Source organism: Triturus cristatus, chromosome 1_2 (assembly GCF_964204655.1).
Source record: "Triturus cristatus chromosome 1_2, aTriCri1.1, whole genome shotgun sequence".
Classification (NCBI taxonomy): domain Eukaryota; kingdom Metazoa; phylum Chordata; class Amphibia; order Caudata; family Salamandridae; genus Triturus; species Triturus cristatus.
In genome coordinates this window covers 854,217,228-854,239,520 of record NC_140580.1, presented here as the reverse complement: position 1 = coordinate 854,239,520, position 22,293 = coordinate 854,217,228, and the positions used below count along the sequence as shown (strand labels likewise).

At 48.0% G+C, this 22,293-nt stretch overlaps 1 protein-coding gene across 14 annotated transcripts in view; it reads left to right on the top strand.

The window, feature by feature from the left end:
- The window catches only part of UBR4 (ubiquitin protein ligase E3 component n-recognin 4), a 1,980,383-nt gene extending 1,974,197 nt beyond the window's left edge, over window positions 1-6,186 (top strand). For all 14 annotated transcript variants that reach the window (XM_085609056.1, XM_085609055.1, XM_085609054.1 and 11 more), the window contains one exon: window positions 5,852-6,186. In XM_085609056.1, the coding sequence (XP_085465182.1) occupies window positions 5,852-5,916 (65 nt within the window). In that variant the 3' untranslated portion in view covers window positions 5,917-6,186. The remainder of the gene's footprint in view (window positions 1-5,851) is intronic.
- Window positions 6,187-22,293: the final 16,107 nt, after the last annotated feature.

Genomic DNA, 22,293 nt, shown 5'->3' with positions numbered 1-22,293 from the left:
CCTCTTTGGTGATAAGGCGGCTAGCACCCTGGAACGCTTTAAGGACTCTCGGGCCACGGCCCATTCCTTGGGTCTTGCCACCACGCGTACTCCCTCGGGGTCCGCTTTTCGGTCCTTTCGAGGTCAAGGTCGGGGCGCCCAGGCATGTTCTTTTCACACCAGCAAGGCTGCACAGCCACAGTCTCAGCGCAGCTGCGGACGTGGAACCCGCCGTGGTGGGTCCCGGGGGCAGCGAACAGGTCAGTCCACCACCTCCCCTGCCGCCACTGCCTCTAAACCTTCCTAGGCCGGTGTTTCAGGCCCACCTGACGCCAGTGGGTGGCAGGATTCGCCATCACCTTCCCCACTGGCGCTCCATAACCTCGAACAGGTGGGTTCTGCAAATAGTCCGAAGGGGCTACTCCCCCCCCCCCCCCCCCCCTCTTCTAATCTACCCCTCCAGCCATGCCACCTCAGTCCCACCGCATGTCGGGGGAACACTTGGCACTTCTCCAGCAGGAAGTTACGGCCCTCTTGGCCAAGGGGGCCATCGAGCACGTTCCCACGCCAGAAGTAGGTTGTGGTTGTTACTCCCACTACTTCTTGGTTCCAAAGAAGGACAAAGGACTGTGCCCCATCTTAGACCTCCGGAACGTCAATCGCTTCCTCAGGAAGGAGAAGTTGAAGATGCTCACGCTTGCTCAGGTCCTGTCTGCCCTAGACCCGCTAGACTGGCTGGTAGCGTTAGACTTGCAGGATGCATATCCCCATCCTGCCAGCCCACCGGCGTTACCTGCGGTTCACGGTAGGCCACAAGCACTTTCAGTTCACCGTGCTCCCTTTTGGCGTTACCAGCATCCCTCGGGTGTTCACCAAAGCGATGGCGGTGGTCGCAGCTCATCAGCGCAGATCAGGGGTTTAATTCTTCCTCTATCTCGACGACTGGCTGTTGAAGGCGGCCTCGCCCCAGGCAGTCGTCTCCCACCTGCAGACTACGGCCGACCTCCTGCATTTGCTGGGGTTTTCCATCAACGTACCGAAGTCGCACTGATTCCCTCTCAGAAGCTCCTCTTCATCGGAGCAGTTCTGGATACGGCGCAGTTTCGGGTTTATCTTCCTGAACAGCGAGTCCGGGACATTCGGGCTAGGATTCCGATCTTTCGGCCCTGGTGCTGGGTTTCGATCAGGAAGACACTGAGACTGCTGGGCCTCATGGCCTCCTGCATCCTGCTGATCAATCATGCTAGATGGCATATGCGGGCTCTGCAGTGGGACCTGAAGTTCCAGTGGACACAGCATCGGGGAACCTGTCCGACTACGTCCAGATCTTGGAGGGCACTGCACAGGACTTGCAGTGGTGGCTCACGAACCAGAGTTGGGTCAGCAGCAGATCCCTCTCCCTTCCCCAAACGGAGCACACAGTAGTGACGGACGCGTCCCTCCTGGGATGGGGCGGCCACATGGGAGAGGCGGATATCAGAGGCCTCTGGTCTCCGGCGGAGTACAGGTCCATATCAACCTTTTGGAGCTCAGGGCGCTCCTACTTGCACTCAAAGCATTCCTTCCCTTGGTCAAGGGGAGAGTAGTGCAGGTGTTCACAGACAACACCACCGCCATGTGGTATTGCAACAAACAGGGCAGGGTGGGGTCGTGGACCCTATGTCAGGAGGCTCTACGCCTCTGGACGTGGCTGGAACGTCAAGGCATTTTCTTGGTGGTTCAACACCTGGCAGGTACCCTGAACGCCAGGGCGGACGAACTCAGCCGAAGGTGAATGTTGGATCACGAATGGCGTCTTCACTCGGAGGTGGTCCAAGGTCTCTTTCAGCAGTGGGGAGAACCTTGGTTAGATCTATTCGCCACCGAAGAGAACGCGCAATGTCAGCAGTTCTGAGTGTTGGAGTTTCCAAGGCGGCACTCTCTAGGCGACGCTTTTCGTCGTGAGTGGAGTTGCGGTCTGTTGTACGCCTTTCTGCCTATACCACTTCTGCCCAGAGTGCTGAAGATCAGGCGCAACCCGGCCCAAGTCATTCTTGTGGCACCGGACTGGGCTCGAAGAGTTTGGTATCCCGAGCTACTCAGTATGATCGTTGATCCCCCGATCTGACTGCCTCTCCACCCGAACCTGTCCAGTCTCCACCTCCTTGCGTGGAGATTGAGCGGTGACAGCTGATTCCGTTTGACTTGCCTCCCGAAGTCTGTAATGTGATTCTGGCAGCCAGGCGTCCCTCCACTAAAACGGTATACGCCTGTCGGTGGAAAGAATTTGTGGCATGGTGCACAGCGAAATCTGGTGATCCTCTTGCTGCCCCTCTTTCTGAAGTCCTATTGTTCCTTCTTTCATTGGCCCAGCAGGGCTCTGCTCTGGGCACTATCAAGGGCTACCTTTCTGCTCTTTCAGCCTTTCTTAGGCTGCCTGATCAGCCCTCTCTTTTCAAGTCCCCAGTTGTCAATAGATTTCTCAAAGGCATTACTCACCTTTTCCCTCCTATTCCTTTTGTTATTCCTCAATGGGACTTGAACCTGGTTCTTACATACTTTGTGTGCTCCCTTTGAACCTCTTCATAACTGTCCTTTGCGGTTATTAACTCTGAAAACTGTCTTCCTAGTGGCCATCACCTCCACTCGGCGGGTGAGGGAGCTCCAGGCTCTTTCCTGCAAACCTCCTTTCCTGGCGATTCATCCGGACAAGGTTGTTCTTCGACCGCGCCCCTTCTTTCTTCCAAAAGTAGTCTGCCTTTCATCCCGGGCAAACTGTCACTTTGCCCACTCTCTTTCCGCCTCCGCACCCTTCAAGAGAAGAGGCGAACCTCCACCATCTGGACCCAAAACGTGCGCTTACGTTCTATCTCAACCGCACACAACAGTTCCGGGTGGATGACCAGCTCTTTGTTGGCTAGGTGGGCGCCAAGAAAGGCCGGGCTGTGCACAAGCGCACTATCTTCAGATGGGTTGTCTTGTGCATTAAAGCCTATTACTCTCTGGCTAAAAAGGAACCTCCGGTTGGGCTGCACGCCCATTCTACCAGGGCGACAGCAGCTACTACAGCATTGGGACGTGTCCCCCTGCAAGACATTTGTCAGGCGGCCACTTGGGCCTCGTTGCATACTTTCAGTAAGCACTACTTCCTTGACAGTCAGGTCCAGAGAGACGGCTTCCATGGCCGTTCAGTTCTCTGTGACTCTCTGGTGTAATCTCACTTCGCAGACCCACCGGGGTTGGTATTGCTTGGGTATGTATTCTAAGGTAAGGAATCTATCACTAACGTGTCTCATTCAGATGCACAAGTTACTTACTTAACTGTTTTCTAGGGTTCAGGTTATCCGTTTTAGGGCCCTAGTTCTATTGCACCAGTAGTCGGTCTCTGGCATGGCTCTGAGCTTCTGGCGCGGAAAAGTTGTGTACAGAACTGACGTCTGCGCACGTGGGCGCGTCTAAGTAGCGCCGACGACGTCATCTCGGCGGCTACGACGCCAGCGACGTACGCGGAGCCGTATGACAACGCCTACTGACGCGCAGGGGTACTGGTGGCAAAAACTTTCCGGATCCAGTCTGATGCCTGGGGATATTCTAAGGTAAGGAATCCATCACTAACTAATGTCTCTTACAGATATTTCGTTACACAAGTAAGTGACTTGTGCTTCTCCGCGGAACGCGAAATAACCCAAATTCCGCAAGCGGAATAGAATTTTCCGCCCAGGCCTAATGCATACTGTAAGTAGCATTTTCCTTCTCCTTCACCCTTCATCATGCCTCAGTGGATCCTTATTCTAGTCCGCACTGTATTAATGTGTGCTCCCTTTGAGCCATATCACAACTATTCTCTCACGTTCCTTACCATCAAGACGTCCTTCCTGGTGGCAATAACATCTGCCCAGAGAGTTGGGCTTTTCCATATTCGAACATCTACCCAGATCAGCTGTTTTTTCACACTAGAGCTTCCTTTCTGTCGAACGTTGTCACTCCTTTTCATGTATGCCAGTCCTTCATGCTGCCTACCTTTTATGCTCACCCCATCCCTCTAAAGTTGATGAGCGACTGGACCCAAAAAGAGCGTTGCCGTTCTACTTTGACAGCACAAGAATGTTTCAGTGGATGACCAACTCTTTGTGGGGTAAGTCGGAGCGAAGAAGGGAAAGACCAGGCAGAAGCGACCATCTCCTGATGGATCATACTCTGCATTAAGATCTGCTACTCATTGGCCAAGAAGCAACCTCCTGAGGGTTGGCGTGTTTATTCCACAAGTGCTAAGGCTGCGACCACTGCATTACCACGCGTGTTCTGGACCTGTATATCTGCCAAGCAGCAATGTGGGCTTCTCTACGCGTTTAAAAATCAGTACTGCCTGGACAGTCTGGTCTGTTGGGACAGGCACTGCTCGTTCAGTCCTGCAGGACTTTCTAGTATGAATCAGTTTTGCAGACCCACCTCCGGGGAGGAATTGCTTAAATATCTATTCTAAGGAATATCTATTCTAAGGTAAGGAGTCTGCTGCTAGAAGTCTCTATCAGAAGAACAAGTTACCTTTGGTAACGTCTTATCTAGTAGAGACTTACCTGCAGAATCATTATCCACCTACCCATCCTCCCTGCCCTGCGAACAGAATTCTAGGGACAGGCATGTTCCCCTTTCAGGTCCTAGTTTCTTCTCTAGTGTTCAGTGTTCTTCATGGCTCTGGCCTCCTGGTGTGGAAAGTCACATAAAGTAACTGACCACAGCTTGCTGGGGTAATGCCTATGTTGGCACTGCACATGCTACTTCCGACGGTGCCATGTGATGCCGAGCAACACCACCTACCAACGCACAGGTGTACTGCTCATGAACATTTGTCCAAATCCAGTCGGACGTCTAGAGATTTTTTTTTTTTAGTTTTATATAGTGTGAACTCGACACGCAGATATCGGGTATCGGAGCACTTTACATGAGCACCAATTTCGACACAGATGTACATATTCATTTTTGTTAGGCACGGGGAGTTTGTGTTTCGCCCAGAAATACAGGATGTTGAGCGTCCCTGCCAAGACTCGAGCCCGTTCCCCAGCTTTGAGGTCGACCGCTCGAGCCGTAAGGCTACATCCTCACCCCAATAACAACTCTAAGATAAGGAATCTGCGGTAGAGTCTATACCAGATGAGGCGTTACCGAAGGTAAGTAACTTTATCTTAAGGAATGAAGTCTGTTTCACAAGAAGAAAGGCAGTTCATGTATTCATGAGAAATATTCCATTTCTCAAAATGCCCCTTCTGAGCCTGGTTGTTAGTCTGCCGTAGAGTTTGTTTTTACTGACTTAGAAGACGGACACTGTTGACTTTGGATAGTTATTTGTACAGACATACGTTCTGGAACCAGAAATCTATGCAAAAGTGTTCTGATTCTAAGATATATACAGCTATATGTAACGTTCGTGAAGACGGGCGAGAGAGATTCTGTGCATGTTTTGTGTCTGGCTCCACTCCACGCAGTCTCTGAAGGGGGTCCACCGAGTGTCGCTGGTGCAAGCTGTTTGTGTGTCCAGGTCAGGTGACTGCTGGCTGCCTTTGCGGAGCAGCGGCCGAGCGTGTCCCTGCTTAGCCCTCGCCTGGAAGCCCCTCTTCTATGCGAGTAGTGAAGTGTAAAGCGGGGTCGAGCATTCATCACATCTGCCTCTTTAGAGGGTCACTGTGGGGTGAGCGGGTTGGGGGCCCATGCCCCCTCTTCGCACGGCCCCTCTGCTAGAGGTCACGTATTCCGCAGCCGCGGAAGGGTAACTTTGGACATGAAGGCTCGGGGGTTGTAGACACTACAGCATAGTGACTCCTGCATGTAAACACGGTTCATTTCTGAGAGCAAGCAGCTCTGACTAACTCCTTTGTCTGCTCTGTTTTTTTTCCAGGCCTTTTATCAGAAATCACCGACCCTGACAGCTTTCTCAAGGATCTTTTGAACTCCTTCTCCTGAGCACGGAGCAGAGAAGCCGCTTTGAGAGAGTCGAGTTACATTTTCTTCTGCCATCTTTATTTCTGCTAATGCGGTTTTATTCTTTCACTGGTTTCTGCGCCACCCCCTCCCCACCTCTGCTCACCCCTCCCTCCCCAAGATTCAGTTTTTCTTGAGTTATTTGAGGATTTTGGCCTCTGGTTTTATCTTGTTTCATTGCTTAGATATGGAGATGCCGTGTGTTATAAAAACTATTGATATTCAACATTAAAATGAAATTCTTTCACTGGTGGTGACATGGGTTGCGTGCATTCTTTTTTACACTTAACTTCAGAACAAGCATTTTAAAGAATTGTCCCGTGTATTTTATGTAAATGAGTGTTTTCATAAATCTTGTGATAGTCCGACTGCATGATATCCAAGCTCCAGCGTGTTCGTGTACAGAGGGCGAGCGTGTAAAAAACAAACACTTCCTTAACATTATGCTTCTGCGTAAAGAATTTCTGGGTTGGAATGTTGACGTAAATAAAGAAAGAACTGTGCTATCCGTAAGCTTTAGACTCACTTTGTGTCCTCGTGTTTTTGTTTTAAGCCAAGCTACCCTCCAGTCCCTTTAAACCACAGTTCTGGGAATCGCGCTGCTAGCACTGGAGGGTGGGCGAGGCACTGAAAGCTCGAGCCAGATCCTGCTAGCGCTAGAGGTGGGTGAGCCGCTGAAAGCTCAAGCCAGATGCTGGTAGCACTAGTGGTAGGTGAGCGGCTGAAACCTCGAGCCAGATGCTGCTAGCACTAGAGGTGGATGAGCCGCTCAAAGCTCGAGCCAGATGCTGCTAGCACTAGAGGTGGGTGAGCCGCTCAAAGCTCGAGCCAGATGCTGCTAGCACTAGAGGTGGGCGAGCCACTGAAAGCTCGAGCCAGATGCTGCTAGCACTAGAGGTGGGCGAGCCACTGAAAGCTCGAGCCAGATGCTGCTAGCACTAGAGGTGGATGAGCTGCTGAAAGCTCGAGCCAGATGCTGCTACCACTAGAGGTGGGCAAGCCGCTGAAAGCTCTAGCCAGATGCTGCTAGCACTAGAGGTGAGCGAGTCGCTGAAAGCTCGAGCCAGACGCCTGGCTCAGCTCGAGGTTCTCTTGTATCCTCAATTCCAAAACGAGCTGAGCCTTCGTCTGGCTTCTGCCCGTCACCCACGCTCTAACCTCATGCACAGAGAGTTAAACACAAGGCACTGGCCTTTGATATAAAACCCGTTTAGAGGCTGTACTGCACAACGTGGAACCAGGAAACCTGGGATTTATTCCAGCTTCACCAAATTCTGTGATCTGCGGCAAATATTTAATTTCACTGAGCCTCCTTTTTAGGTCTCGCTGGCTATCGCGTAAGCGATGGCTCAGCAAGACTCTAGTAAAGGGGCTCCCAAAAGTGCTCCCAAAAGCGGATTGCATGGCGAGCACGTGCACAATCACGTGCATCGTGCGTTTTCCCGCACAATATTTTTTATAAATTGATCAAAAGCAGCTAAGCAGCCATTTTAAAGGAAAACTCATAAACTGTCATACAATTTCTGACTTGACAATCCTGTATGACCCAACGGGGGGTGTGGGCAGAAGGCAAGAGGGCTTGTGTTTTCCCCTTTAGTGCAAAATTAGAGAGACACAAACACATCAAATGGCTGAAATGCAAAACATGAAACCGGGAAACCTGGGATCAATCTCGGCTACCCTGCTTGACTTAATTGTGTAATCCTGGGCAATTGCCTAATTTGATTTAGCTTCTTTCCCCTTATCATTACATTGTTTAATCCTACGTAGCTGCCTTAATCTGCATAAAATGTGATGTGATTCTAGGCAATTGCGGTCCTAGGCAATTGCCCTATTTCATATCATATTTGATGATTAAGGACAGAGAGTCATAGTGACATAAGGCAATTGCATAGGATCCCACAATTTTGTCAAGCAGAAAGCCTGGATTGATAAAGCATCAATAAATACTAAGTACTAAATCCATTCCTGCAGCTTCTAGTAGCCAATCATCTTTCCCCATCTATGCTCAAAACCTAGGTCACATACAAAGTGCACATGCTAAATCACGTGTTTCTCGTTCTTTACGTTGTCTAGTCGGTGGGGTGAGGGGCAAACGGGGTTCATGTTTAGAGGCTCTCATCTCCAATAAATACCACTCAATGCAGATATAATCTCATGCCCTTAACTGAAACGATTCTGCATATTAAAGAAATAGTGTTTCTTTAAACAGATAAAGCATTTCAATTTCGTGCATTAAATTGTTACAGTGCACATCGCGCAATAAACAGACCACACCGTGTCTTAAGCGTAAAAGGCCATTTATTAGGACCAGGCTGCACAACAATAAACAATAACCAAACATTCCCTGAATAACAACTTCCCCACAACACTCTATAATCCTTCACTCCTTTCACCCACTCCACACTCCCCTTTTACACCACTCCATGCCCCTTCCGTTCCTCACCATTCCACAAACCTCCTTGCATCCTCCCCGCTCTCATCGGCCATTTCACTCATGCCTCCATTACCCCCACCTCGTTCACTCTTCCACCCCCTCCCCCAGGGATGGGTGTGCCCGCTAATGACTCCCCCCACCCCTCCAAAGTACCGCCAGCCCTCGCAGCCTGTCCTAAACTGGCACGCTTTAGCCAGCCCTAAACCCCAACCCAACTGCAGGGTGGGTGGGTGGCCTTCGCTAAACCCTCCCGATGGTGCAGAGCGCAGGAAGAGGAAGTCGCCCTCCTCCCCTGCGCTCTTATACCCACCCCTAACTCCACCCCTTGACCCTACCTGGTCCTCCCCTGCGCGAATGACCCCGGGGGAAGACTAGTCTGCGACTCTGCTTCCCCTGGGGCCCGGCATTGCAGCCGAATAACAATTGTATGCACTAAACTGGAATGCCTCGGCCTGTTGGAGAGGAGAAATACTGCATTTCCTGCCAAAGATGTGGATGGTTACGCATTCATGTAAAACGTTAGGTGTTGCTATCAAATGCAGGTGTGTCAGCTCAGTTGATTGAACGGCTCCTGTTATAATTTGTGTGTAATCTGCAATATACACACAGCGCCCACTTCAATGGGTGTCTTCTAAGCGCACACGCTCAGAGTGATATTCACATTGGAAGTCTTCGAATGAATGCTGGGCCATGGAGGATCGGATCAGCGTCAGTACTTAGATGGGGCTCGAGATCGCAAGAAAAAGTAAACGCGACAGAGGCTGATAAACATGTGTGTGATGAAGGGGGTTCTTAGGAAATGAAATATGTGGCCTTGAGATCGTTGCAAAAGCAAATATAATAATCCTCGCTCCAAGTGAATGATACCCAGACTGAGATACCCTAATGATTACGATCTGTTCCCAAACCTTTCCCACACAAGAGGAGGGATGCCTAACTTGGGTAACAGCTAAGATTTGACCCCTTCTGCACAAATAATTCACTCTGTTAATAGGCACATACGTTCATTACCATCAACTGTCAGAGCAAAGCTTAGCATGGGTTCAGGCAGGCTTGGTTTTAGTTTCTGGGCTTTTGAGAACAGAATACATCCGCAACGAAACCCCCAGCAGGCAGGGCGCGAACAAAGCGGGCTGCATAAATTGTCTTCCGCCCACTGCTGGCAACAAAACAAGCGCTTTCACTTATCAAGCACTTTCACTTATCAAGTGCTTGCACGTTAAATGAACAGAGCCTCGGAGTGGCAGAGCAGAGGCGCTTGGCAAACTGCCTCTCCTTTGCTGAGCACAGGCTGCTGAGAAGCAAGAACGGGTGAAACATATCACAACTGGCCTTGCCTTTCACTGACGTAAATACAAACAAGGATGCAAGTACTTCACACACAATTAAACAAGTATTGGCATAGCCAATAGGTCTCGGTTTTGGGACCTTATAAGTGTTTAGCCATGCAACAGTTGCATAACTAAATACTTATAAGGTCCCAAAAGCGAGACCTATTGGCTATGCCAATGCTTGTTCTTCATTGTCACTTATGAGAATACCTTCAAATACGCGCGTTCAGGATGTGCTGTCTACAAGAACCTCTTGTTTTGGATTTAATACACTTTAGAAGCATTTCCCAAACTGTGCGTCACCAGTGGACTTATAGTGGGTCGCGAAAGAGCAATAAATAAAACGCCCTAACATTTGTTTGTATCTTTTCACATTTGTTGTGATTCAAAGACAGAGGTCAAATGTCGGGCCATGTCTTCAGACAAATTGCTTATTATTCTTTTAACGTGGCGATTAGTGGTTACTTTTCTTTCTCTGACTGCAAAGTGAGAGAAGTTTTTAAAGTGAACTACGGGACAATCTTGCTGTGCCACAGGGAGTATGATTTGAAGGACTGTAGAATATACTTTTTTTTGTAACGCACCACAAAATCTGAATACCTGTAAATGAACTGTACACATATTTTAGAATACAAAGCATTTAGGAAAGTCTCACATTTTGTTTGTAATTCTGAAGTGTGATGGAAACAAAGATTTTAATAGGATCAAAACAAATGAAGACAATGTTACCAGGTGATGCATGATTAATATTTTCTGAAACCTGATTTCCTCATATCATTTGTGTGCTCTATAGATTCATCAGTAAAACTGTATGTCTGTGCAAATTTAGTGGCCATTTCAATTGAAAATGTGCTGTCGGAAAATGACAGTGTGCTACTGCATGATGCTTTTGTTATATATTTGCAACAGTGTGCTCCAAAATGTACCACCATCTACATACTATGCTCTTACCACTCTCCTACTGAATACATTGTCTACACTACACCGTGTGAACCTAGGATTTTCACAATCCCCTTGACTTTAGTAATGTATATTGATGTCTGCACATACTCTCAGAACATTGTTCCAGCACGACTAGTGCAAAGGGGATGAATTATGCTCCGATGTCCCAATTTTAAAACAAACCCTTGCAAGCATTCCCAAGCAAGACTCCGGGTGAACCGTCCAGTATTTTTTGCTGCTGTTTTTTTACCTTACAAATCCAGAGAATGTGCTCAATATACTTATTCATATGTCTCACTTTCGTATTGCTTTTCACACAAAAAAATGAGAAATATGGATGTTGCCTAATGGCCAGAGCTGCTAACTTTGGATCTATGTGAACCAGGTTTGAGTCCCAGCATTGCAGCTAAGCAAATCACTTAATCTGCTTTGCTTAGGATGGGTTTGATCTTATGCAATGTAATTTGGTGCTCATTTAAAGCACTCTAAAGCCCTTGGGCAGCGGTCAAGTTTAATCTATATTTATACTTTCAAAAATGCACCGCTGGGCCTTGTTTTAACTCTGAAATTGATACGAGGCCTTACCCCATACTCTGCTGCCGATGGGAGTTTCCAAATTTGCTAAAATCACTGTATCAACACTAAGTTTTTTATGAAACATTCTAATTTTAGTGAACAGATGCCACAGGCCAGCACCCCACACTGAAAAGGGTTCCAACTTCAGTGCAGTTCACCATCTGCCACTTTCATAGGTAGATCATTTTCACGGCCACAATCCTATAAAGACATAATGAAGGACATAGTTAATTTCATGACCTTTTCAAACAATTGCTGTTTGAGAGGAATGCAAAAAAAGTGAAGTGTTATTTTGCTCATTAACAGCATTTTGAAAGCCCGTTTACTAATACCTTCTTGTTACCTTAAAAGTGAGGTGGCCCATGAAGGTTTTCCGTTCTAAAAATTGGGTTGTGGTTCTACAACGTTTTGGGAAGCACTACACCATCGTGTTGCTTCGTGATGACAAGAATGTATGCCACATATATGTAGTACAAATGACAGGGGAATTGCCTTTTAGTGCACCAATGGCATTGTTGTAGGGGTGGGGTACATGAACATATCTTTGTACATGTTTGCAACCTATCACTTTTAATAAATGCCTCTCTATGTAGTGATATAATCTGCCAACTTAGGGTGAACAAAGCAAAACCAAAGGGGATGATGGACGGAGTGTTGAACATTGCAAGCAAAGCAAAACCAAAAGAATGATGATGGATTAAACCCAGATCAGTTGACTGGGGGTGAGTGCTTGCAATGTTCAACACTCCGACCATCATACCATTTGGTTTTGCTTTGTTCGCCCTAAGTTGGCATGGTATAACCAGACGTGGGTCCCTTGCTCACTTTGCCACTGGATTCAAGCTAGCCTGGCTGATGACGGCTGATTACCCAGAATCCGGTCCCAGGATGCTTGTTTCCGGTCCAGGGAAGACATGGCTTGGCAGTTCGGGCTGGACTGTTCCCATGAGGCACAGGGTCAGACTGATTTGCATATGGCCATGTCTGAACTGGGGTGGCGGAGTGAGCTAAAGAATGATGATGGATTAAACCCAGATCAGTTGACTGGGGGTGAGTGCTTGCAATGTTCAACACTCCGTCCATCATCCATTTTGGGTTTGAGTTGTAAGTTTTCCTCACAGAAGTTTCATAGCTCTAGTGCAGTACTAGGTCTCCTCCAAGCATTCAGGCTTTAACTACGGATTGTGAGAGACAGACGTCCATCACAGATTTCCACTCCTTATGCTATTATTACTTTGGGTCAGATCAAGTTTCCTGTTACTGCAACTTGTGCCTCCGTGTGCATCCTACGGCCATTAGAGAAAAAGAAGCCAAGTTGATTATGGCCCGGGCCAATAAGGACCGGTGAAGTTGTGGACCCTTTAAGGCCCGTTCCAGATCTCCTTCATAGCATTCCTCAGGATCAAAAACAAAGCAACTTAAAAAGCATAAAAAATGCACTGGAAGAGGTAAGTCCCCCACTACACAGTTCCACCATCTGTGCCACAACTTCAGCAACCGAGGGCTCCAACTCTGCCAGAGCTGCACCCTGATCCATCGGCACAGCCTCCTCCATGTATGGTGCCTCCATGTATGGTGCCTCCACTTCAAAATAGGTCCAGGAGATAGGCTTAAAGGCTTATTGAAGAAGAAGAAGATGATTATTTTAGGCAAAAGATACACAATATCTTTTTCAGAGATTCCTAGCCCGTGTCAATGATGGGGGTGAAAATCCTTATGATTTTCCCAGCATGTCCTCTCCCAGCAGGCTTGATCTTGGATGACATCAAGACCCTCACTCAGGATGGGACATGGCTTATTGTCCGGTCACAGGTCGCCCCGTACTCGCGGAATTTTCCTTTTGCTTCTAGCCTCCACGCTTATCAGGCTATAGCCACTGCCTCTCCGTCTGTTACTTCGGTTCTTTACACTGGTTCTTTGGTTTAGAACTTCTCTTGTGGTGTTAGTCTTTCCATGTTACTCAAAAGGGAGGACCCAGGAGCTTTTTCGTAGGTTCTGCACAATGCTCCTAATTAAAGGTATGAGAAAATTGTGGGTGTGCAGTTACCTAGGTGACGGAGTGTCCAGGTCTCCTTTGGATTGCCCTCTCACACCCCAAAGGATGTCATGCTTCATCATTGGGCTGTGCTCCTCGTCGGGCCGGTGCTACAATACCCGACGGGCACCCACGAAGGGGCTCTTTGCCGGAGACCTGAACACTCCTTCACGTTAGTCTTTCCATACTAGTTCCTTCGTCTTATCCGCGGCTTCAGCCAGGTCACTTCTCCATCTGTTGTTCTTTCTTCAGACAGGGACTAATTATCTGCATAGGCCTCCCTGTGTTGGCCTTGCTTAACTTGATACTTTTTAGTTCTCTATAGTAGTCTTATTTCTCTGTTCTTCAGGGATTATCTTATGCCCTGTTGGTTTTTCTTTTCACAGGCTACCTACTTACCACTCAGCCGGTAGTGTTGTTTTCTGCCTGCTTACTTTGTTTTCCGGAGTGTGCCACTCCACCCCTACTCCCCCTCCACTTTTCCACGAGGCCATGTGGTTGGTTGCCAGCTCGCTGTTGTTACATCTTGGCCCATGACCGACGCTGTAGCCATATATATGTACCCTTCTCAGACATCTGTTATTATACAGTGTTTCTTTCTGTGTGTGTATGTATATGTATATATATATATGTATATATATATATATATTACCTGCTGGCAGTCGCCAGTAGGTAGTTATAGTTAGGACCTATTTCCCATAGGAAATCCGCAACATTCTATTTGGAATAACGTTGGCGCCGATTGACGAATCTTCGTGAAATTTTCCAAACTTTTGGCCAGCTCCGGTCCGCTCCTATCCTGAAAATTTCACAGTGATTCGTCAAGCGGGGGCTGAGAAAAAAGGGGGGTCCCAAAACGTGTTTTCCCCATGCATTTTCCCATAGGACCTGTTGACCCAGCTACAGCCCGAACTGCTGAACGGAATTGCACCAAATTTGGCAAAGAGGTAGTCCTCAGTTCAGAGTCGTGCCTTTTGCTTAAATGGTGTAAATCCGTTCAGTAGTTCCTGAGAAAATCTAAAGTAAAACCACATATATATCTGGGCGGAGCCTAACCACACATCTCATCGTGAGATCTGATTGGCTGTCAGCACTTCATCCAAGAAGTGTTGGCAGCCATCTTTGGACCAATATACATGATAGCACCTCATTAAAAAGCATTGCAGTTAATAGAAGGTTTTAAGACTTTAGTTACATTATAAATCATTTGTTGATGGTACCATCCTCATTTTAGGAATTGTGGTGTGTTCTAAGGTGATTTTACCATGTGAAAAAGCCTTCTGCTGTGATATCATGAATCATGTTTGAGAGAAAACTATTTTCTCATGCTTTTCCCACAGAGGTTTGGAAGGTGATCTATAAGCTAAACTGAGAGCATATTTTCTGTAAATTCACATTATCTTTCTCAGTCATGTGAGAAGGAAGTCTGACATTCTCAGTAAAACATGTACATCCAACAAGGGCAGAGACTGTCAGTTGATTCATTTGTGTTCTATTGTAGCTTCCCAGAGTGTTCTAAAGAACAACTAGAGCACTAACAGTCCTACTTATGACAAACGTATTGCACACCTGAAGCCATCTTGATTGGAATAAAGTGGTAACTCTTAAAACATTTAATTTAAAAGAACAAAATGAGGGGGTTCATTTTGCCATCGAAAGTATGATTAGTGCTGCAGAAAGAAAAATCGGGGCACATTTTGAGTGACTTCTCAAATCCTCTTCTATTTCATTAAAAAATTCTGACATGCAGACTGAAACATGCACTTTCAATACCAGCAGCAGACTTCCCTGGTGAGCAGTAGCTTTACTACAGTGATCTAATGAGCAACTAGAGTGCTAATATTCTGAATTTATGGCAAATGTGTGACACATCTGAATGCCTTCTTGATGGAATCAAAGTAAAAAACAAAGTATTTCCTACTGAGGAGACTGTAGTAAATGAGGAAATTAGGAAACTTCATAACAAACAAGTCTCCCAAAATGGCCACCAGAGACAAAAGAGCCCAAATGTAGCCCAAATATCACCCAGATGTAGCCCAAGTATAGCCCAATGACAGAAGTGTGCAAAACACTTATTTTTTGTGTATTTGCAGATTTATATAGTGCAGACTTGTCAGGTATTGGAGTGCTTTACATGAGCATTGTTTACATCACACAAGATCGAATTCATTTTGGTTGTCGACATGGGGAGATTAAGTGATTTGACCAGAATCACAGAATGTTGAGCTGAAGCAGAAACTCCAACCTGGTTCCCCAGTTGCAAAGTCTGCAGCTCTGGAAGTAACACCACGTCCTCTCCCCTAAGTGCAATATTTAATCAAGTGGTCAACTGGATAAAAAAACATAAAGATTACAAATAATTTACAAGTTCTTTGTTGCTATTTGAAAACTCAGAAAATATGTCCTCATTTTAGTTTTTTAGAGCACTAACCATAATTTTGATGCAAATAAGACCCTCTCACATATGTAATTTCTAAAGGAAATGCTCTAGGTATTACAGTTTTGATTACATCAAGATGACGTCAGGCGTTCCACACTTTTGTAATAAATATAGAATGTTAGCAATCTAGTTGTTCATTGGGATACTGTTGAGAGGCAGAGGCCAGGGGCACGGACTCTGAAAATTGAAGGCAGGTAGGAGAGTGCAGAGGCAACAATTTGACCACACTGGGCAGGCAGGAAGGGCAGTGGCAGCACAACAGACTATGGAGGGCAGTAGAAAGGGGGGCAAGGGCAACAAACCAACAATACAGGACTGGCAAGAGAGGCTGTGGCAATATAATAGACCATTGTGAGCAGAAGGAAGAGGCAGTGGTAGTAAAACCACACATGCCAACAGACCCGTTTCAGCCAGGAAACGTCCAATGTTTGTAAGCTCAAATGGGCTTTATTTGATCTGTCTCCTGTCTACAATCTCCTCTTTTTCAATGTAACTCAAAGGGGAAAATCAATACTCCAGTTTTTTTTCAAAATCTCCCTCTTACCAAGTTCAAAATGTTCGCAAGTATGGTACATTGGATTGTGGTAGGCAGGAGGAATTGGGGTAGGGACATGGACTCGGATAACAGAGGACAGGAGGGACATGGAGAGGTGCACCAAACTGACCTTACAGGGCAGGCATCAGGGCTTGCAGCAGCACAATACACCACACAGGGCATGCGGGACGGGAGTGCAGCACAACAATCCATAGAAAGCAATAGGGAGTGGACAGGACCATGCACATGGACAACAGAGAACAGAGGGGAAAGAGGCAATGGTAGCTAGCTGACCATAATGGACAGACAGGAGAGAAAGCTGCAGCATAACAGACCATAAAGTGCAGGAGGGACAGATCAGGGGCATTACAATGGAACAGACAAGCCAGGAGGGAGGGAATAGGGGTCTGCACATGGAAACAGAGGGCTGGGGGCAAGGGGGCAGGGCAGGAGCAGCAAGATGACCATGGAGGTCAGGCAGGATGGGCACTAGAAACAAGACACACCATGGAGAGCAACAGTGAGACTATGATGGCATACACACAGACCATGGAGGGAAGGTGGGAGGGGGTCAGGGGCAGCTAGCTGACCACACAGGGAAGGTGGGAGGGGCCGTGGCAGCACAGAAGACCATGCATGGCAAGCGGGAGGGTTAGTGGTAGCACAATGGCTATGATGGGCAAGAAGGAGGGTGCAGGGGCATGCACAAAGGACCATGGAGGATAGAAGGGAGGGTCAGGACCTGGGCACAGACAAGAGAGTTCAGGGGAAGGGGCCTCACAACAGACCGCGCGGGGCAGGCAGGAGGAGCAGTTGCAGCACAACAGGCCAGGGAGGGCAGAAGGGTGTGGCAGTAAAATGGACCATGGAGGGCAGGAGGAAGGGAATAGGGGCATGGCATGTGGACAGGCAGAGTGGAGGTGGCAGGGACAGGTTACAGTCATCTGACAATGGTAGGCAGGTAGGAGGGGAGTGGTAGCTCAACAGAACACTCGGAGTAGATAGGAGTGGCAGGTCCATGGAACATGGTGGGCAAAAAGGATGGAGCAGGGGCATGCACAAAGACATCGGAGAGCAGGGGGAAGGAGAATAGGTGCAGCAAGCTAAACACAGAGGCTAAGCAGGAGGTCAATGATGGGCCATAGAATTGGGCAATGGAGGGCAGGAGGAGTGGACTGGTACATCATGCTAAATGGAGGGCAGTGGAGAGCACATCAGACCATGCATGGCAGGAGGGAGGAGGCTAGTCCATGGATTCAGACAACAGAGGAAGGAGGTGGATGGGGCAGCAAGCTAACTGTTCAGAGAAGGTGGGTATTAGGAACTTTATTGTTTTTTAAAATGTGTGTCTGTGCGAACCACTTGAAATATGAACAAGTATGCAGCATAATCTCACTTTTATTCAGGAAGAAGAGGACGTTTGTGACTGTGACTCTGGGCTCATTTGGCAGAAACACCCCCTGATCCTCCACCCCCCATCGCAAAATGTAATGCCTGTGAAAAGGGTAGGTGGAGGCAGTGTTATATAGAACATAGTCCTGAGAGCACTATTGAAAATGAAAACTAGATATAGTATATGGTATAAACTATGCACCAAAAAGTGTGATATAAGATGAACTGGGGCGTGAAATATAATATGCAATACATTGTGCGCAATGACAAATTCATTGGAGAGCGCGAGATAGCACAGGCACTAGCGCGTGCTATGCGATATGCGCCTTGGAGTGTAATATGCACAGGGCAGTGTTGTGTAACCTAACTAGTCTCTAAAGTTGTAATATAAAATATGTGCTGGGGAGTGTAACGTTGCATATGCACCGTGACAAAGATATGGATCCCAGATTGTAATATGTATGGCACAGCGCTGTGCGTTATAATATAGGCATCGAGGAAGGCACGTTAGATGGGGCAATATAACCTGTGCGAAGGCAAGTGTGGCATGACATATTCACGGGGTGGTGTTACAGTGCACATGGGCTAGAGAATGTCATAGCATACGCACTAGCTGGTGGAAGACAACACAGAGGTGTGTGGCACTCGGCGTGCACTGGGGTCCCCGGGGCCATAAGTGGCCTGAGGAGGGGGGCAACGCAGCCCTCCTAAATAATTTTTTTTAAAAAGGCCATGACCCGGGGGTTGGGGTCCCCTGGGATGATTAAGGCCTTGAGAGGAGGGCCACAACAAAAAAAATTAGGGTGCAGGCCCTGGGGGATGGGGTCCCCAGGGCCAATAAATTAGAAAAAGAAGGGGGGCCACACAGCCCTCCTTCTTAAAAAAATTAAATAAATAAAAGACCGGCATCGTGTGCCGGAGGCCACGCCCCCTCCTTGCAACACTCTGCAAACGCTCCCCCTGGCCAGTTGTAAGTTGGGGAATTAATTCCCCTTCAATACTGAGGGTCCCTGAGGGCCAACTAGCCCAACAGGTATCTCCAGTATGCGCCAGGGAGCTGCGTTGCAGACAGGTGTTCTGAGGCCACGCCCCTTTTTTCACCTCTATGCAACGCAGCTCTGTGGCGCTTACTGGAGGTACCTAGTGGGCTAGTTTGACCCTAGGGACCCTTAGGATTCAAGGGGACTTAATCTCTCAACTTAGAACGGCCACAGGGCGCGTTTACACAGTGGTGAAGGGAGGGGACGGGGCCTGAGGGGACGTGTGCAAACACACCCTGTGGCGCGTTTTAAGTTGGGGAAATAATTCCCTTTCAATCCTGAGGGACCCTGGGGGCCAACTAGCCCACCAGGTGCTTCCAGTAAGCGCCACTGCTCTGCGTTGCAGAGAGGTGGTGCAGGCCGTGCTTCTTTTTACACCTCTCTGCAATGGCGCTTACTGGACGTACCTAGTGGGCTATTTTGCCCCTAGGGACCCTCAGGATTCAAGGGGACTTAATCTCCCAACTTAGAACGGCCACAGGGCATGTTTACACAGTGGCGAAGGGAGGGGACGGGGCCTGAGGTGACGTGTGCAAACACACCCTGTGGCGCGTTTTAAGAGGTAGTTTTAATCCCCTGCCCTATTATATACTAGGGGCTTACAGAGGAGGTCATGCTAATCACAGGGGGACCCCAACACATAGTGTTCCCTAGTGTATGTAGGTGTTTTCACTGTATTCTGAGTGTCTTTTAACATAGCACTGGCTCTAGGGCTGGTTAGTTAGACTCAGTTACCACCAGTATCCGTCTGAAAAAGTTGAGGGTACAGGATGATTATGCAACAAGGCTTCTTTCTGCACTTCTGTTTGTTCTTTCTGCACGTTATCCTTCTTCCTGCACTTTTCTTCGTCTTTGAGGACTTCTGTTGCTTCTTTCTGCATTTTTTTTTCTTTCTGTGCGTTTTTTCTTCTTTCTTCACATGTCCTATCTCTGTAGGCATAGTTAGAAATTCGCATTTAAAAAACCTTTGAAATTCACTGAAAAAAACATAGGTTTCAGGCACGTTATAGTTAGGAATTAGCATTTAAAAAACCTTAAAAATTAACTGAAAAAACCATAGGTTTCAGGGGCGTTATAGTTAGCTGGACTTTTCACTCGTACAAAACCATTGAAATTCCCGGGGTCCGGTTCAAGAGGGTATTTGCAGGCACTAAGCGGGTGTCAAGCACTGAAGGCAATAAACTCTGTTCCTCCAACACACGAGGGATACCAGATGACACGTGGGGTGCCTTGTCACAGGAGAAATAGAAGGAGAGCCCTGCAACCAATCTTACCTGGGGTCTGCTGGGTGCCGAACAGGGGCTGCTGCACGCCCGCGGAAGGTGGACGCTCCTTCCTGCGTTGTTGTGCTGATCGCTCGGTGCAGCGGGGGACTACTACTCCCAGCATTCCCGGCAGCGTCACTGCCCCCACGCACGACGACTTCCGCGCCTGGAGGCGATAAATTCGAGAGGCTCCCTCGGTGGAGCGGGTGCCTTGTCACAGGAGAAATAGAAGGAGAGCCCTGCAACCAATCTTACCTGGGGTCCGCTGGGTGCCGAACAGGGGCTGCTGCACGCTTGCGGAAGGTGGACGCTCCTTCCTGCGTTGTTGTGCTGATCGCTCGGTGCATCGGGGGACTACTACTCCCAGCATTCCCGGCAGCGTCACCGCCCCCACGCACGACGTCTTCCGCGCCTGGAGGCGCTAAATTCGAGAGGCTCCCTCCGCGTCGCGGGACGCGCCGGGCTGAGCCCGGGCAGAGGGCGGGCCGTCTGTGGCCGTCAGGGGCAGACAGAGGCTGGGCTGGGCCACCCCCCTTATTGCCCGAGATAGGACACTTTTTGTCTGGTGCCACTGACTTTCTGCTGACTGGGGCGGTTTGTGCTGTCCAGGACTATATGAGTTACATATTCGTGGAGCAGCACGTGTGGTGCCTTGAAGGTGCTTATTGTCACGCCGGAACCGGCACGTGCTATTGAGGCGGCTCTTGCCCTGGTATTTTTCCACTACGTCAATCTAGGTTGTGGGTGTTGGGGTTGTTGTTTACGCTGCGAGTTTCCATCGTTTTGCAAGGTGTTAAATCTTTAAGTTTTGAGTATTGTTTTTGTTCTTGTCATGGCTAAAAGTAACAGTAAGTGTTCTGTAATGGGGGGTACTGGGACATTAGATGCTTTTTTGAAAAAGGCTGAAACTGTTGTTTCTAGAGAAATTGAAATGGTGGAAAGGAGGTTATCGTTGGAGCCATTATCCCAGCCTAATTTTGTGACACGACCTGGTGATCCTAATTTAGGTTCAAGTATTTCACAGGCTGGTTGTCATTTTTCCGTGGAGTCTGTGGCTGAGCCTAGCTCTGTTATTCCTCCAGGCTCTGTGAATATTCCTAGTCCTCTTCTCTCACCCCCAGCCACGCGTACTAGGCAGTCACGTGCCTTCCCTGTTGCTTCTTCTACTAAAATAGTTAAGGGCAAAAGAAAAGCGAATAAAGGCCCTAAAGGCATACGTCAACAAGTTAAACAACCCAGAATCCTAGATTCCGCTTATGGGTTGGTTTCTCAGGAAAGTTCTGCGGCCACCTTGTCCTCGGTTGACAAGAGTCATGGGATTAATGAGAATATCGATCAGGGGGAAACAACTACTACGGGAGCGAAGATGGTTGATTTATTACAGATTATGGACGAGCGATTGAGAGCAATTTTACTGCCAGTTATGGACAGACTTAATAAAATTGATGACAGACTCGCTCTCATCGAACGTCACATAGTGGACCAGGAAGTATTACTGCCAAGGTTAAACCCATCCGAGAGGCTCCCTTTAAGTGGAGTAGCAAATAGAGTTTCTGAGCTAGTTGAGCCTATGACGACTACTGCTATAGCTCCCACTAATTCACTATCAGCCGCTTTGGGATCTAACGGTGGTGCCAATTTGAGGCATAGGGACATGATAGGGAGATCAAGCCCGCTTCCTGTGCAGCCATCTAGGGAACGATCTTTGCATTTGCCGCCGGAGGCCTGCCCGTATACTGTTATTCTGGCAAATGTTCCGAAACCTAGCGATGGGAGGGAAGAGCATTGGTCTTCCTTAAAAAATAAAGCCCTCCATTTTTTGGCAGGCAAGACAGTTCTGGGGAGCCGTCTTTTTGATACTTTTAAGATGGTTAGAAGGGTTCCATGGGTTGGAAAGTCCAATAAGTCGTTGAGGGGTGACTGTGTTGTAGTGAGCTTTAGTTCTCCTGATCTAGTAGCAAACATCCTAAGACAGGCAGGGTCGTTTAGATTACATCAGGATTATGTTAATATTCTCCCGTTGTTTTTTTTTTACCCACCCCACACTCTGGGGACCACTGGAAACAGTGGACAGATCCCTCATTCAGTCCCTGCGAGTAGGACTTTGGCTCTTCGCAACAGATATGAGGTCCTCAGCACTTTAGATGTCAATGATTGACTCAGTGTAGTTAACACTCAGGCCCTCCATAATGATCCTAGTCTGGCTTTTTTTTGAAGAACCTGGGACGGTGCTGACTGTGGAATATAATACGGACCTTAATGGTCTTGGTGTTAGTATTTTACCCCTAAAAGCAGTCTATGGTGAAGGAACTAGTCAGAGAACCTCCAAGGTGGTTCAAGTAGACGTGTGTGAAATAGTTCCTCCA